Genomic DNA, 17,137 nt, shown 5'->3' on the forward strand with positions numbered 1-17,137 from the left:
ATGTTGAGGAAGGGCCCAGACCAGCCATGTTTCACTGCCAGGCCACAGAGCAGGTGCCTCCCTCCCTAACCTCCATTTGACTTTTATGCGTGGTCTTCCCCGTTAGAATGTAAGCTCCTTGAGGGTAGGTAGGGACTGCCTTTCTTTTGGTGTTTGTATTTGTATCCTTGGTGCTTAGTAGCACCTGGCATGGAATAAGCACTTAATCCAGGCTTGTTTACTCACTAGCCTATTATGTGCCTTGCACTCTGCTGAGCATTGGGGATATACAGAAAGACAAAAGACAGTCTACGCTCTCAAATAGCTCATGCTCTAATACGGAAAACAAAATGCATTCAAGTATGTACTAACAAGATAAAGACAGGGTAAATTAGAGATAATCAGCAGAAGGAAGGCACTAGAATGAAGGGAAACTTGGGAAAGCTTTTTGTGTGTGAGAAATACTAATACTAAAAAGTTAGGTTTCCACAGAATGTTGCAGTTTCAGGGTGATTAAGATAGCAGGCACCATCGACCAGTCAGCTTTTAGAAGGAGAAGCTGGCTAACTGTGGAGTTTCTGAGAAAGGGGGCTTAGGCTGAAACTAGCCTAAAATGGTCAGTTTCACAGACTTTTTGCTAGTACGCAGGCTTAATAAACCTCATAAATGTTATCTTCTCCACCTAGAGGGGAACAGTAACACAATTTTAGGCACAGAATGTATGTTAAGGGGGTGGGGATCACATGTATGTAAAATATATGAACAGGGCATATAAGGAAGATTGTAACCCAGAAGGAATAGGACCAATCCTGATCTAGAAGGAGGAGGTAGGAGATTACTAACAATAAAGCCTGCTCTGACTTCTGTACCTGGATGCTTCTCTTATCATAGGGAACGTGAATGTGCATGTAATTAAACGATTCTTTTTTCACTCCGTACATAGTTTCATTATTGGCCAGGAACTAAGCCTTCTTACTTTGTGGGGAGGGGACTTGGTGGCCTTATTTATAACATGTAGAAAGGGGAATTTTTGCTGTGACTTAAAGGAAAGCCAGGAGGTGGAGATGTGGAGGGAAAAGATTCCAGGTGTAGTGGACAGCCAGAGAAAATGACCAGAGTGAGGAGTCAAGTGTCTTTTGCAAGGAATAGCAAGGAGGCTATCATTATTGCTGTATCTTTTATATTTGACCTGGAAGTAGTAAGGATCCACTGGAGTTTATTGAATAGTAAGAGTAGAGGGGTCAGTGTTCAGGCTTTCAGAGGATCAGATGAATAGTTTAGTGGGAGCTGAATTGGAGTGGAGAGAGATTTGAGGCAGGCAGACCCACTAGCAGGCTGTTCCAAGGGTAAGATGATGAGAGCCTGCACTGGAGTGGGGGTGTGAGGGGAAAGAAGGAAGCATATTCGAGAGATGGTACTAAGGTACAATCAATAGGACTTGGCAACAGCTTGGATACTGGCCTGTGTGTGTGGCATTAAAAATGATACATAGGTGACTGATAGACATTCTTTTTATGAAAACGTTCTCTTTTTTTTATTCTTTTGGCAGGTTAAATATGTTCAAGTGCTCTGTTTATGGCAGTATGGTTTCACCAGATTCTCTGCAAAGTTTTTTTTCCTACACCTTGACTCAGATACTTATTTATAATCCTGTACTGAAAGGTAGGCCTCAAAAGAGGATCTAGAGTGTTTACTATGAGCTTTAGTACACTAAGCCCTCCTCCCTAAATGGAGTAAGTTCAGGTAATAAAATCAAGATGACCATGTGTGCTATAATTACAATATTGTAAACTGACCATATTTAACATTGGGAAAAGGGAATTGCTAGGTTCATTAGGTAGATACATATGAACTAAAAAACTTTATAGGTGACCTGTCTTCTTTTGTATCTGAAAACCTAAACATTTAGGGTTTAGAAATACCGTAGAGTTATTAATCTTTGGATCCTTAAAAGTGTTAGGAAAAGTACCAGTCAATGCTATCTCTGATCACAGTTGGAATCACAGTATATGAAAATGTGAATTTATCCTTTTTATTGACATCTTATTTATAATATAACTTCATGGCTTCAGTGAAACCCATAGGGTCTCTTAGACATTATCTTAATTATACTGTGGTGTTAACTTGACTTACTATTTAATTAAGCCACGAGAAGGTAAGCTTTAAGAAATTTTGACAATATTGTTTGTCTGGATTGATTCTTTATAATAATATTTTCATGTTGGCAAAATACTAAAAACATCTACTTCCATTGAGAGCTTTTCTCTTTCTCTGGGACAGTGTGTGATGCTGTTCAAAGGCAGAAGGATTGGAGCTTTGCAAGAACTTGTCCTTTGCTCACTACCTTATATCGAAGAGTAAGTTGATTTCATCGAGATACTAAGTCTTCAACTTTCTTTTCCCTTATTTTCAGTTCTGAATCTTTTCAACCAGGAATTAAATTATCTCAGCAGATTAAGTATACAGGGCAACAGTGTCTTACCACAGTTAAAACTGCTTTTGGGATTTACCTTGTACCATAATCTGTGTAGCTTTCAGTAAAGTGGAAACAGGTTGCTAAGACAGCAGAATAATCTCATGGACTATCCATTAGGAGATAAATTGATTTAATATAATTCAGTATTTGAACTGCTAGCTGAAACCTTTTCCTAAGTGTCCAGTTCCACAAAGTAGCCTTTGATTATTGTTTTTTTTTGGGCACGGGGGCAAAAGGGAAAGATTTGGGGTTTTTTTGCCTTTTGGTGAGGCACTCAGGGTTAAGTGAGTTCCCAGGGTCACACAACTAGTAAGTGTCAAGTGTCTGAGGCCAGGTTTGAACTCAGGTGCTCCTGACTTCAAGGCCGGAGCTCTATCCACTGTGCCACCTAGCTGACCCCACAAAGTAACCTTTGAGAAGCCAAGGAGGTATCCAAATAGAACTGTGGTGGTGGAAATGTTGTTAATCAATTATCATTTGTAAAATTTGTAAAAATCTTTGAAAGAAATAACCTATAGCATTATTCATTCTTTTTATGAAATTTTTTCCTAGATTATATATTATGGGGAGGGAGCAAACCCTGTAGTGTACTAGCAAGGTAAAAGTTTGGTTTGTGCCTTGTATTATAATATGTATTTGGTTGAAGGGATGGAATGAATAAATGATCATATGTCTGTTGTGGGGAATGGAATGAAAACTTCTAGTATCACAGACTACATATAATACCTACAAAGGAGTAAAGCACGAAATCTAGCATTTTTCCAATGATAAAATTGATTTGGGTATTTTGGAAAAGAAGAAACTATAGTGGTTAAATTGGTAGGTGTGCATTTATTAGAAGGATGATGGTAGATTTTATTCTTTAGTTTTAAAGATATTTGGGCTTTAACATTAAAAAGATTTGGTGCTTCTCTTTCTAGCTGTTTGTGATTTTCAGTCCCAAAGAGTTGATTGGACATTTGCAAGAAGTCCTGGAAACACATGAGGTCAACTGGCAGCTTGTGTTGTCTTGTGTGTCTACCGTGGTCGTGTGCTTGGCCGAAGCACAACAACTTGTTAAAGGTAATCTAGTCAGTAAGACTTTAACAGGGCTGGTTTCTCTGCTGATAACCATATTAGATTTACTGTTGGTAAAAATAACCAAGGTGTCTATTGGTTTTAGTGGGTAAACTAACAGATTTTTAAAGGAAGTTTAAAATTGTAGAAGAGCCATTCTACATGTTTTTCACTTTTGAATTCCATTGATGAACTAGAAATCAGTTATTCTGGAAACATGATTTTTAAAGTATTTGTAACATTAGTAAATCTATCCTTGTTAGTTTTCACATGCTTATAAAATGTCATTTTTATTGTATAGCCAAGAATAAAATTTTGTAATAGTAAATACTCTGTTATTTGACATTATTTTAATCAGAACCTTCTATTAACCAGAACATATACAATATAATAATTGGTGTGCATAATGATAAGCCTAAGGTCCTGACATACCTTCTGGGTGATAGAAGAAAGCTTACATTGTATCCAGTATGGTTTTTCTTAAATATGTTTTGTTTGATCCCTTTGAAAATTGGTAGTCTAGATGTGCGATGATAACTGCCATATATAGAGCAATTTTACGAACCTTATTCTTTTACCATGCTGGTTAACAGTATACTGTACCAGGATTCTAAATCTAATCTCTACTGTAGATCTAGTTTAACTTTTTGCTCTTTTAGATTTGTTGGACCATTTGATGATCAAAGCATTTGAGAGTTATGACTTAGAAAGCATGATCACTGCATTCCTGATAGCTCGCCAGGCTGCTCTGGAGGGACCTTCTGTTTTCATTCCTTATGCAGAGTGGTTTAAGGTAGGTTTGGTGCATAGTGTAGAGGTATTAACTTAAGGCGTATTCATTGAATAAGTGACATTATTTAAATCAGTCTTTTGCAAATTAGTTCAATGTAGGTTGGTGTTCTCCCTTGCCTATATCGGGGACAGCTCTTGAGAGAATAGGAAGAGATTTCTCAGTTGGTAGCAGATAGCTGCTTGTCTAGGTGATACTCAAAGTTGGCCCAGACCCAAATGTTTCTTATCTGTTTGTATGGTTACTTTATTATTTTTTAAATAAGTTCTTATTGATGTCTTTTGTTTTTTTCCCTCACTATAATTTTTCCCGGTATTCTACCCATTGTCCCTCTCCAAGAGGCAGCCCATAAAACAAATAATGTCTTTTAAAGATAAAAAGAGGAAAAAATCAGAATAATGGATCAATAACATTGAAAAAGTTTGAAAATATATGCACTGTACCACACTTATGGACTTCGTACCTCTGCAAAGGGATGGGGTGGGGGTGTGTACCCTTTTATATCTCTTCATTTGAACCATGCCTGCCCTTTATAATTGTGGAATATTGACTTTTGATTTCTTTTTCATCGTGGTTTTTTTTGTTTACATTGTTATAGTCAATATATGTAGTGTTTTTTGGGGGCTCTGTTGATTTCACTCTTCATCAGTTCATGTAGATCTTTCCAGGCTTCTCTGTATTTGTCATACACATCATTTCTTATAGCACAATAATAATCCATTATATTCATGAACCGCAATTTGGTTAGCTATTTCCCATTTGATGAATAATTAATTTGTTTCCAGTTCTTTGCTATTACAAAAAAGTGTTGCTATAAATATTTTGGTTTATTTAGGGACTTGCTTTTTGTCAGTGACCTCCTTGTGATATAAGCCTAGCACCAAAATCTTTGGGTCAAAGGGTTTACACATTTTAGTCACTTTATTTTGCATGGTTACTTTAATAGGATAGAGAATGTGAGGGAATCTAAGGAGCAATATGATTATTATGAGTTACAGAATTGTTTGGCATGAGGCCTCGCAGGCCATCTTGTCCAACTTAAAGCGTGAGTCTTCTCTGCACATAGTCCCCCATCTAATCTCTCTTTGAATACTGCCAGTGATAATGATCTCACTATTCTCTGACAAAGCCCAATCCATTTTTTTGATTGATAGTCAATAAACATTTATTTTTTTTTCAAATTTTTAACATTTTCATTTAAAGTTTTGAGTTCTGAATTCTACCCCTCGTTCTTTCCTTCTCCTCCCTCTCTATGACAGTAAGCAAATATAGGTTATACATGTGCAATTATGCAAAACATTTCCATATTAGTAATTTTGTACAAGAATTGAATAAAAGAAAAAAATGAAAGAAAAAAAGTGAAACTAGAATGCTTCAGTCTGTATTCAAACAATATCAGTCCTTTTTCTGGAGGTGGATAGTATGCTTCATCTTTAGTCCTTTGGGATTGTCTTGGATCACTGTATTGCTGAGGACGGCTAAGTCATTCAAAGTTTTTCACTGAATAATATTGCTGTAACTGTGTACAATGTTCTTTTGGTTCTATTCACTTCACTATGCATCAGTTTGTGTAAATTTTTCCAGGTTTTTCTGAAATCATTCTGCTTCTCACATAGCACAATGATATTCCATTACAATCATATACCATGGCTTGTTTAGCCATACCCCAATTGGTGGGTATCTCTTTGATTTCCAGTTCTTAACCACTGAAAGAAGAGCTGCTATAAATATTTTTGGACAGCTCTGATTATTGGGATTATGTTGAATTGAGAGATGATGCCCCTCTGTGTTTGGAGAAAGTACTCCTTTCCTTTTTCACAGTGAAAAGAGTAGGCATATGTAAGCTTTTCCTATGAACCATTTATGGCTCTCTCATTCACAAATTTGTATCCATTTATAGGTACTGCAATACCAGTTTGGCATAATGAATTCCACTCTGTACTTTTTCTTATTTGTTCTAAATTTAGCTTGCTCCTATTTCCACAGCTAACTGAACTCTCATATGGGATTCAGTCAGATCACAAATACTTAGATGCCTTTGGTAATGCATAACTGCTAGGCAAATCAATTGTTCTCACATTGAGGTTTATGGGAGAGATTTCCACAACTTTGAGCGTTAGGCTTGTTTTGATGTGGGTGTGTATGATGAACTGGTTGGGAAGAATTAAGCACATTAAACTTTAACATACATTAAGAAAATAATTCATTTCAGTTTTCTCTTTGTTCATTTCTCACATCTCTGTTGGTAAGCAAGGAGTGCTCTCTCAAAACAGCTAAGAGTTGCTGTTGGTATTCATGGTTTAAGCACCCAAGGATTTGAGTAAGAACTCAACCTTGATACCTTTTTTCCTCCTGAATTTTCTGATTGTTGTTCAGGCTGGTACCAACTGATAGTGATAAATTTCCCACAAACATATTCAACCAATTTGACAAAATGCTACAATTCTCTGGAGAAATTCAGGTCTTCAATCAGAAACATTATAATTTTTAACTTATAGAATTCTCAGAGCTGAAAATTGTTATGAGTGGAATATTTCTGGCAACCTTGTAAGGCTTTTCAAGGGCATTTAAAATTCATAATGTTAAGTATTTTTAGTGCAGATAGAGTGATATGGCTAATGTTGGTGCTGTGACATGTGAGCTTATGGAACTCATAGAGGGCAAGGAGTTCTTTTTGTAAAGTGTCTAGGGCAGCATCAAAGGCAGTTAGACACCTAATGTTTCTGAATGATGAAAAAGAACTGTACTTTGTTCTGGAACAGGTTATAATGGAGTAATAGTATATGAATTCAGTGTTCTAAGAGCTTAGAAATGCTCTGCTCAAGTATAAGAAGGTTGTCCATGTCAACCAGAATTCTAAATAAGCCCTGAATGTTGGTAGAATTGTATTTCTTTTTGGATAGATTATATTTTCAGTGCAGTATCTCACTTCACTTTTAATTGAACTTGTATTTTCTTTTTTTTTTTTTGCTTTTTGTTTAGGCAGTCAGGGTTAAGTGACTTGCCCAGGGTCACACAGCTAGTAAGTGTCATGTGTCTGAGGTTGGATTTGAACTCAGGTCCTCCTGATTCCAGGGCCAGTACTCTATCCATTGCACCACCTAGCTGCCCCGAATTTGTATTTTCCAAGAGCAAGAAATAGGTTTCAGTGTAGATCAGTGTAGATAATAATGAATGTTTTCTTTTACATTTTGATTTTCAGTACTCTATCCCACCCTCACTATATAGCCTCCCTATCATGTTTCCAGACCTTTCTATCAATTTAGCATTTATCTAAATGTCTTTAAATTAAAATATATCTGACATGTTGCCAAGATTCATTCTTTGTTGATGGATTTTATTTATTCCTAAGGAGAAATCAAGGTAAAAGTTACACACTCTTAAGTAAAGAGAATTGTGATATCTCAGATTGGAAAAGGATCTCAGAGGTCATCTAATTCAACCCATGCCTTTATAGGAATGCCCTGTCTGGCAGTTGTATATCAAGCCTTCACTTATGTTCCTCTAGTGAGGTACCTACTACTACTAATACCTAGTGCCACGTGAAAACAGTAGAAATTTTTTCTCTGCATCAAAGTATATCTTTGTTCCGTGTCTGTATCATTTTTGGTTCTGCCCTTGGTGACATGGCAGCACAAGTCTAATATCTCTTCTTTATCATAACCCTTCAAGTAATTGAACATGGATACTGTATTCTTCTTAACTCTTTTCCATGCCAAACATTCCCATTTCTGTGTGGTCCATGTATGTCATATTCTCTAGGCTTCCTTACTATCTTGTTTGCCATCTTGTGTTCAGTCTTCAACTTATTACTGTTCTCCTTAATGTAGGTTGCTCTGGACTAAAAACAATACTCTAGATATAATCTGACTAGGACAGATGGAGTGAGGGATTATCGCCTTTTTTATTCTTGACACTCTTAGCCCTCTTAATGCAGTCAAAGATGACGTCTGTTTTTTGGCTACCATGTCTCACTGTTGATTCGTATTGAATTCGCTGTCCACTAAAAACCGAAGACCTATTATGGGAGAGGCTCCTGCAGCTTTAAATTTGGCGAGAGAGAGAGAGAGAGAGAGAGAGAGAGAGAGAGGGAGGAGAGGGAGAGGGAGAGGAGAGGGAGGGAGAGGGAGAGGGAGAGGGAGAGGGAGAGGGAGAGGGAGGGAGAGGGAGAGGAGAGGGAGAGGGAGAGGGAGAGGGAGAGGGAGAGAGAGAGAGGGAGAGAGGGGAGAGAGAGTGTGTGTGTGTGTGTGTGTGTGTGTGTGTGTGTGTGTGTGTGTGTGTGTGTGTGTGTGTTGATCTGGTTGGCAAGAATAATTGTATTCTTTCCCAGATTTTCTAGCTGATTTCTCTGATCTAAATTATTCATTCTAGGCAAGTAACAATTTGTAAATTTGATTGGGAGTTATGGCTCTGCCTGGTTTTTTGAAGTTTCAACTAATTATATTTATAAAAGGAAAGAAGTTATTCCTACAACTTAAAAAAGTCATCTGGAGCTATTTAAAAATTTTGACCCCAGTATGAATACCATAAGGCTCTGTGATTAATTATGCAGATGAACTGCATATGGCCATTCCTCCCCCATTTTGGTGATTTTTTTTAAACCTAAATGCCATAGTCTCTAAGTTCCAAATCATCAATTTGTAATCATCCATACTTTTCCTTCAATAATCTCTTTTAATTTTCAAGGAAAGATCTTGCTTATAGTTGGTTTTCTGCTTCAAGTTTATATCTGTTCCATAGTTCATATTGGGGTAGGAACCAATCACCCACACAGCCATTTAAATGAGTTGTGCTTTTTTTTTAATGCAGCAAAATAAGGTCTATTTTTTTATATGTGTATATATATATGTGTGTGTATGTGTGTGTACATATATATATACACACTTTACTATTTGGCATTTTGTGTCAGTCATAAATTTCGAAGGAATTGGCTGAGTTTAACAAAATTTTATCTATTCCTAATGGGGAATAGATAAAATTTGTATTAAAACTCTACTTCAGTCTGCTATCTTAAAAGAAAATATGACCAGTAAGAATTTTTGAAGTGGCATAACTTTTGATAACACATTTCAGTGAAATTGAGAATATGGATGGAGATTGCAAAGAACATTTACAGTGGGTAAGCTCTCAAGTTCCCAAATTCCCTAAATTATTATTCATTCAAGGCAAGTAACTATTTAATGTCCATTTGATTTGGAGTCTTGGTTCTGCCTAGTTTTTTAAGTTTCAACTAAACACTTGTCCAAAAGGTACAGAAGTTACTACTACAATTTTAGAAGACCACGTGGAACCTTGAGCAATGCAGATAGCATCCCATTTATATGACTTGGTAGAAAAAACCTTTGGGGTTGCTTGGAGAAACATAGAGGGCAAATGACTTGCCCAGGATCACACAGTAAGTATCAGATTTGCCTGACTATAAACTCAATATTCTATCCACTAAATCACACTACCTTATATAATAAACCTTTTGACTTAAATAGTTTATCAAGAAATTAGCCAAAGACTCAAGATGCTGAATGAGACATACACTTTTAGACATGGTTGATGTGGGAATTTGTCTTAGTATCTCTGCGTATTTACTACAGAGGCTTTGTTTTTCTTTTCTTTCAGTAGGGGGAGGGAGCTAAAATTAATGCTCATTATTTGGAAAGTTATGTTAAAAATAAATAAGTTAACAACTTTTGGTTTCATCTATATTGATGTATGTCTATATAATATTTTCCTCTCATTGTAAGGAAAAGTCCTACTCCCCTTATTTTACTGTTATTTTTTAGTTCGAAAGCATCTCTCATTACTTCATGACTTGTCAGTGTCTTCATTAACTATTTTAGTCACATTCGGATATTTTCTAGTAGCAATTTTTCTAGGTAGGAGATGAAAGATTGCTTATAGTTGGTGGAAACCTTTCTATTGAAGTTTTTTTTTGCCAGAAGTGAGGGCAAGCAAATGAATTAGGTAAGATTTTTATTCTGGCAAGACACTTTAAAACTCAGATGTCTTATGCTTGTTATTTTCTTTTCAGGTTTCCTTTGGGAATGTTAGTGGTTACCATGGCTGTAGTAAGAAGGCTTTAGTTTTCTTATTCAAGTTTTTATCAGACCTAGTACCTTTTGAAGCCCCACAATACATGAAGGTGAGAAGACACATACAGTTCTGTTCACTAGGTTTCTTTTTATCAACCTTTTTCCTGAATTTGTAGAAACATCTAACCTCTCCAGGGCTAGGTGTGTGTTTGTTATTGTTTTTTCAATATCTTGAGATGCACTGAGAATTGGAGTGTAAAAGCTGCTTTGATAGCTTGAGTACTGAGGATCCAGAGTTTCTTTTGTTTTTTTGGCCTGGGTGTTGTCTTTCCTTTTTTGCATTTGGTTTTTATAAGTTTTGTTAACTTTCTGCTGAATTCTCAAGAGAAGCAGCTTTTGGAATAATGTTGTAAAGCCTCTATAATGGAGCTGTAAAAATATCTAACTTGATAAAGTAATCCCACTCTGCCCTTTTGCCTTCAGATCCACATTCTTCACCCACCATTGGTACCAGTAAAATACCGGTCTTTGCTTATGGAATATATTACACTAGCCAAAACTCGATTGGCTGATCTTAAGGCAAGTTCAAGATCTCAGTACTTCAATGTATATTGTTGAAAATACTCTCTTTTAATCTCCGAGTACAAAGTATTTTGTGACAGTTTAAATATTTTTCACCTTCTGTCATCTCAAGGTTACTATAGAAGATATGGGACTTTATGAGGACTTATCATCAACAAGAGAAGTAACAGAGGTACTGAAATAGATACTGTACTCCTGGCAGACTCTCTCTTAGATGCTAATTTTTGGATTGAAGAACAGGTCTTTGTCATATTGCTGATGTTATATATTGGTCCAGACTCATGTAAATCTCTTCCCTATAGCCACTTATCACAGATGTTGTCATTTTATTCAGCAGATGCCTTTGCTGCTGAGTGTTCTGCTCTGGAAATACGGTTCTCTTTATATATAGTCCAATTTGAATTATGATACTTGTTGAAGAGTTCATTTCCTGGTCAGGAAGTTGAGGGGAGGTATATGCAGAAAGGATTGTGATATTAAAACGAAAGACACCAAACATTTGTTTTTTTGAGGTAATCAGAGTTAAGTGACTTGCCCAGGGTTACACAGTAACCTGAGTTACTGTGTCTGAGGTCGGATTTGAACTCAGGTCCTCCTGACTCCAAGGCTGGTACTCTATCCACTGTGCCACCTAGCTGCCGCATCAACAATAATTTTTTAAGAAAAAATATTGTTGTTTGTCATAAAGGCATTTGGTTACATGTTTTACTTTTGGTTATATGTGTAGAGAACACTAGGAATTAAATTGCTATTTATTGAAAAATAAAGTAGAGAAAGAAAAGCTGGTAAAACGTGGCTCTGTGGAACAATATATTTCTTGTTAAGAAGCCCTAGATTTACATGAGACGTATATGGAGTGAGAGTCTTTAAAACAGAAAGGGACTTAAAATGTTCTTGGGGGACCATGTAAAACAGGAAGAATAAGTACATATTTACATGAAAATTAACTTTACTAGGATCATAGTGATTTAGAACTGGACAGACTTAAGGCAATGTAGTCTACCCATACCCTCCTCCCCACCCCCCCAGCCTGAAAATAGCTTGTCTTTGGTATTTTTTACATTTTTCTAATATTATTGGTTTATTTTATTTTTGATGTTACTTACGTTCCTCAATTTATCCTTTCACCTTAACATGTCAGGTAATCATTCCTTATGATAGAGGAAAAAACAGTTCAGCAGAATTAACCAACACATTGAAAAAGTTTAATATTTGAGATGTTACCCACCCATAGTACTCTGCCTCTGCCAAGAAGAGAGGGAGGTGCCTTTTTCCATTTCTTCCTTAGGGCCAAATCTAGGCACCATAAATTCATAATATTCCCTCTCAGTCGTTCTCTTGTTGTTGTTTCCATTTATTTTGTTGTAGTTATTTTGTATATTGTTTTACTGTTTCTCCTTACTTTGTAGCTGTTTTTTGGAGCTGTTACTATAAGTCTTCCCATGCTTTTCTGTATTTATCATATTCATTTTTTCCCTATTGGTCAGGCAGGCAGACTACAACAGTTTACATTTCATTTTCTAAAAGCAGTTCTTTTCATTTATTCACCATATTTTACATTGCCTTTTTTTCTCAAAGAAGGCATAGAAGTGACAGAAAAACTTCATAGAATTAAATAGAACGTGAAAAGAGAAGTCTGAAGAATATTTCTTTTTTGTGGTTTTTTTTTTTTTGGTTAGGCAGTGGGGTTAAGTGACTTGCCCAGGGTCACTCAGCTAGTGAAGAATATTTCTTTAAGGTTACATTTTCCCTGTTTGCATATAAATGCATATAATTGTGTACAATTATCTAACCTGACCTAATGTAATATGAAATAACAATAGACGTGTGATGATCAGTGTTGAGCTTGAATGTTAGAATTATGTGAGATAATCCTTCTTTTGCATTGTACTTCTATGTAAAGCTACAATTAGGAATATTCTTTCATTTATAGGATTGTATTTTTTGAGTTTGAACTATTTAAAAGTACTTAGCACTCATACAGAGACAGTGTAAAAATATAAATTTTACCATATAGTTCATTGGTCCTTAGGATAGTTCATACGAAGAGTTAAATTTTTTAAACTCCGAGAAATGAATAAATTAGTCTCAGGTGTTTTTTGTTCATCAACTACTTTTTAAAAAATTGTGCATCGATCTTTTATAATAGTGAACGACAACAAAAAGTGGGGGGTGGAGGTTAGTACAGTTATGTTCAAATTGAAAACAGGATCCAGCTGACAGGTCTGGGTAGCTGGATATAATGTGGAAAGACACAGTCAAACAGATTTTGATGTGATTTAGAGGCATTTCACCACCACTGAACAAAGCAGGTGGGATGTATTCCTCTACCCCTCAGAAATCAGGGAATCAAGCCTCACTCGTGGGGCTTGAGATCTCTGATGACTACCATGTGGGACGGTTTAATTTCAAAAGCCACTAGCGACAAGCAATCTAGAAGAGTCTTCTGTGGAAGTAAATGGAACAAGTAAACATTAAGACATCATCCCAGCCTCCCACATCCATTTTTCTTGGGTTAGGGAGGAAATATGATTCAAACAAGCCTTTGATGATTATTAAATTACCGCCCATGTTGTAGGCAGCCTCATACAATAGCCCCTGCGAGTGGTGCTCTCTTGGCAGGACCTGCTCATGGGAGTAACTGGAACAGTTGCTTCTTTCAGCTTCTCTCATCAGTCACTTCTTACCATGTCCCCATCCCCCACCCCTACCAGGTCCTTTACTGAGCCAAACCATCCAGGAGGTGTTTTACCTTCCAGCTATTCTAAGGTGATAATCTTTGCTGAATATTTAAGGACAGGAAGGTGAAAGCCTTAATCTCATCAAGGTCAGCACTGTGTAATTTGTTACTTTAACTTTCCCTTCCATGTACATGAGCCAGCCCCACTGCCAGGCGCAACAAGATGTTGAAAAGGCCATTCAGGTATTTGAGCAGACAGGGAAGATCCCGGTAACCGTAATGGAAGCCAGGTAGGATGTTATTGCCCATGTAGCACCTAGCCATAATACCCCACCTGGAGTAGGTGCCATTAAATGTTTTTTGTTTTTCTTGGGTTGGCAGTCGAGATTAAGTGACTTACCCAGGGTCACACAGCTAGTAAGTGTCAAGTGTCTGAGGCCAGATTTGAACTCAGGTCCTCCTGACTCCAGGGCCAGCACTCTATCCACTGCGCCACCTAGCTGCCCCTAAATGTTTGATAACAATAAGATTATTCAAAATCCTTTATGTATAAGCAATTATAAATTTAAGTTGGTATTATTCATTTATCATGAAGTCACATGAGTCTGGTATTCTCATTTATAGATGGGGAAACCAGAACATAGAAAAGTTTAGTGATTTATCCATGGTTAAGTGATGGTAGAATAACACAGACTTTCTGTTTCCAAGGAAATGCTGTCAGTCCTAACAAAGCATAGCTTATGAGCAATTCTATATGTAATCAGTGGTATAGTGGAAAGATCCCTGGGTTTGAGTCTTAAGTTCTGACACTCTAGCTTCTTAAGACTATAAAATATAAAATGGAGGTCAAAATTTTTGCCCATTGTATCCTTCTGGGTTCTGAAGAAAATACTTTGTGAACTTAAAATGCTCTGTAGATATGGATATTATTATTTCCTATAACTACCATTATCAGCTATCATTGATTCATCTACATGGAGTTTCCCACCCATATAGATTATTGCTTAGTTATACCTTGTGATTTCTTTTTGTTATTATTAATTTGGAAGCCTGTACAACAGCTGTTGTTAGGTATCGATACCAGAGAACAGAAATCTAGGTGCACACTGTACCAGCAATAAGTGATCCTTTATTATCCTAAAACTTGATTGTCAGTTTGCCTGAAGCAACTGCAGTGAGCTAAAGGGCCCATGAAGGCTAAAGGACCACTTGGTCAAGTATGGGGCCCTTCCACCTTTTGGATGCTGCATTTATGATGTCATTACCTACCGTATTCTAAGTCTTATTCAAACTCCTCTTCTGTTACTTTGAGGAATCCTTACCGTGCCTTCATTTCTGTGTTCCAGTATATTTAGGAAACCCTACTACGTGTCACGTTTTCTTCCAGCTCTGCTTATGCCTCGTGTGGTTAGTATTTTTCTTTTTTTCATGTTACAAGTTAAAGGAATACAGTTACAGGTCACTTTCAGCCTCTCATTCTGACACCTCTATTTTTATCATGCAGCTGCCTGAATCTCCTGATTCCCGAATGGTTTTTATAGATTCCCTCAGAAGGTAGGAATATCAGCTGGCGGAGAGGGGGAGTGGGTGCAACATGGGGTGGAGGGATGGGTTGGGAAGATGGGTGGATTGACATGTTTGTAGGCTAATTTACTAATACATCTTGAATTATGAGCTATAGTACATTGGTAGGGAAGATTTGGAAGTCACGGGGAATATTTTCTTTACAGAGTGATGGTATGAATGGGTAGTTAGATTGTACTTTAATTTCTGGAATCAACAATGTATTATTCTAAGATAAACCTTTGGGATGAATTATCTGGAAATTAGGAAAGTTTTATAGTTGCACAGTCACCATGGTAAGAGAATTTAAGCGAGGAAGGAAAATGAAAAAGAAAACTTGTATTAGATTCAGCCTACAAAGAAAATCACTGTCATTTAGGAAAGTACTTAATTTGAAATAATGCATTGCCACAGCATACCCTCTTCTTTATAGTTATGATCCTTAGTAGTTGATAGCAGTCCTCATTTTCCCAGGTAGAGATACAAAACAGTAATGTCTATTTTCCATACAAAGTTTTACAAAAGTAATGGAATATGTGAAAAGGTTGAGATGAGAAAAGTAACACTATTATGATTTCCTATTTAGAGACTTTCCAAGGGGCCTATTTCATCTTTGCTTTTTCTACCCACACTTCTCTTACAACTCTACATCTTATGCTGAAAACTCCTTGCTTAGATTTTAGAGACAGTCTTGTTGGCATCTGGCAGGTATTGGAAGCGTCTCCCCACACTTTAGAAGACTTGAATGCATATGTTTGGGGATGTAATATCTCCTACAAATGGTTTGTGCCATGGTTGTTCATGTTAGCATGTCCACACACACTTTTGCATATCCTGCCTTGGCTTACAAGTGTGCAAGCGTGGCATTTAATTCCTTGCTATCCTGGAAAACACCAACATTAGCTAGTTTGTGCCTTTTTAAGTGGTAATACGGTCTTCATCCTCATTGTATATATTTTCCACATTGCAACTTTATATATTTTAAGACATATGAACATCCCTAACAAATCCAACCGTAAAAAAATTAATTCTAAATAAATCCGATTCATTTTTGTTTTCCCCTGATACAGAGCTGATAAACTTCCTCCAAATTTGTATTACAATTACTTGCAAGCCTGTTCTGCTACAGAAGAGAGACAACTAGAAGGTAAGGTCACTTAGTTACTAATTTAGTGCTTAGTAAATAATTTGATGCTCTCTATTTCTTTGATCGGTAATTTTTTTTTTCATATGACATATATCTGATTAGATATGGTGCTGATTAGGTCAACATTGTGTGAGTTCCAGCCCTGTCTATGTCAGTTTAGATACACAATATGTCTTTTAGTTATCCATCTTGTTAAAAATATATTTGTGATGAAGGAGAGTTAGGGGAGAGTATGTGGATGGTTCAGCAAACATCTATAACTATTTTTGTTTTAAATAAACCCTGCCATTTGTCTTAATTTCAATGTACAATGTGTAAACAAAAATGTAACACTTTACCTATATAAATCTTAAGATTGCAACCTCATTCCTACCTGTCTTCCAGTGTTCAGTTCTTAGACACAAATTGCCTTTTGTTTGCTTGAGTCGTATAAGTATCCAGGTTCTAGAGAAGATTGTAGACATTCCTTCTCTTTTTTGTCATGTTTAATCACATCCAAATTTTATTAGTCTTTTTTAGCTTATTGAGATTTTACTTTATGGCTTTTTCTATTTTTAGGAAAAATGTTGAAGTAGATCTCAGTGAAATTTTTTTTCAGAACTGATAACTTGTTCTTTTATGGTAGTTTTATTCTGGATATGGAAAGGTTTGGATGCAGCTGTCTGTATATTCCTTATCTATGTCATTTTATCTCATTCTGTCAATTCTGCATGTGAGGAATGATATGAATAAATTAGCGTAATAGGAAAGCATACATAACTTGGTAGGATCTCATTTTATAATTGGCCAGGAGTCAGCAACATAGACTTCGTAGTTTGCATAGGTTCTTAGTTTTTGT

The 17,137-nt window shown here is 36.5% G+C and overlaps 1 protein-coding gene across 1 annotated transcript in view; it reads left to right on the forward strand.

Annotated features, from left to right (window-relative positions):
* FANCA (FA complementation group A) overlaps positions 1-17,137 on the forward strand; it is a 105,556-nt gene that overhangs the window by 21,868 nt on the left and 66,551 nt on the right. Inside the window, 11 exon segments of the mRNA XM_078149126.1 lie at positions 1,529-1,641; positions 2,260-2,336; positions 3,376-3,517; positions 4,171-4,304; positions 10,327-10,437; positions 10,811-10,906; positions 11,022-11,081; positions 13,791-13,879; positions 14,936-14,996; positions 15,094-15,143; positions 16,223-16,299. Coding sequence (XP_078005252.1) covers positions 1,529-1,641; positions 2,260-2,336; positions 3,376-3,517; positions 4,171-4,304; positions 10,327-10,437; positions 10,811-10,906; positions 11,022-11,081; positions 13,791-13,879; positions 14,936-14,996; positions 15,094-15,143; positions 16,223-16,299 — 1,010 coding nt within the window.

This window comes from Phascolarctos cinereus, unplaced genomic scaffold, assembly GCF_003287225.1.
Source record: "Phascolarctos cinereus isolate Bilbo 61053 unplaced genomic scaffold, phaCin_HiC Scaffold_2;HRSCAF=192, whole genome shotgun sequence".
Taxonomy (NCBI): domain Eukaryota; kingdom Metazoa; phylum Chordata; class Mammalia; order Diprotodontia; family Phascolarctidae; genus Phascolarctos; species Phascolarctos cinereus.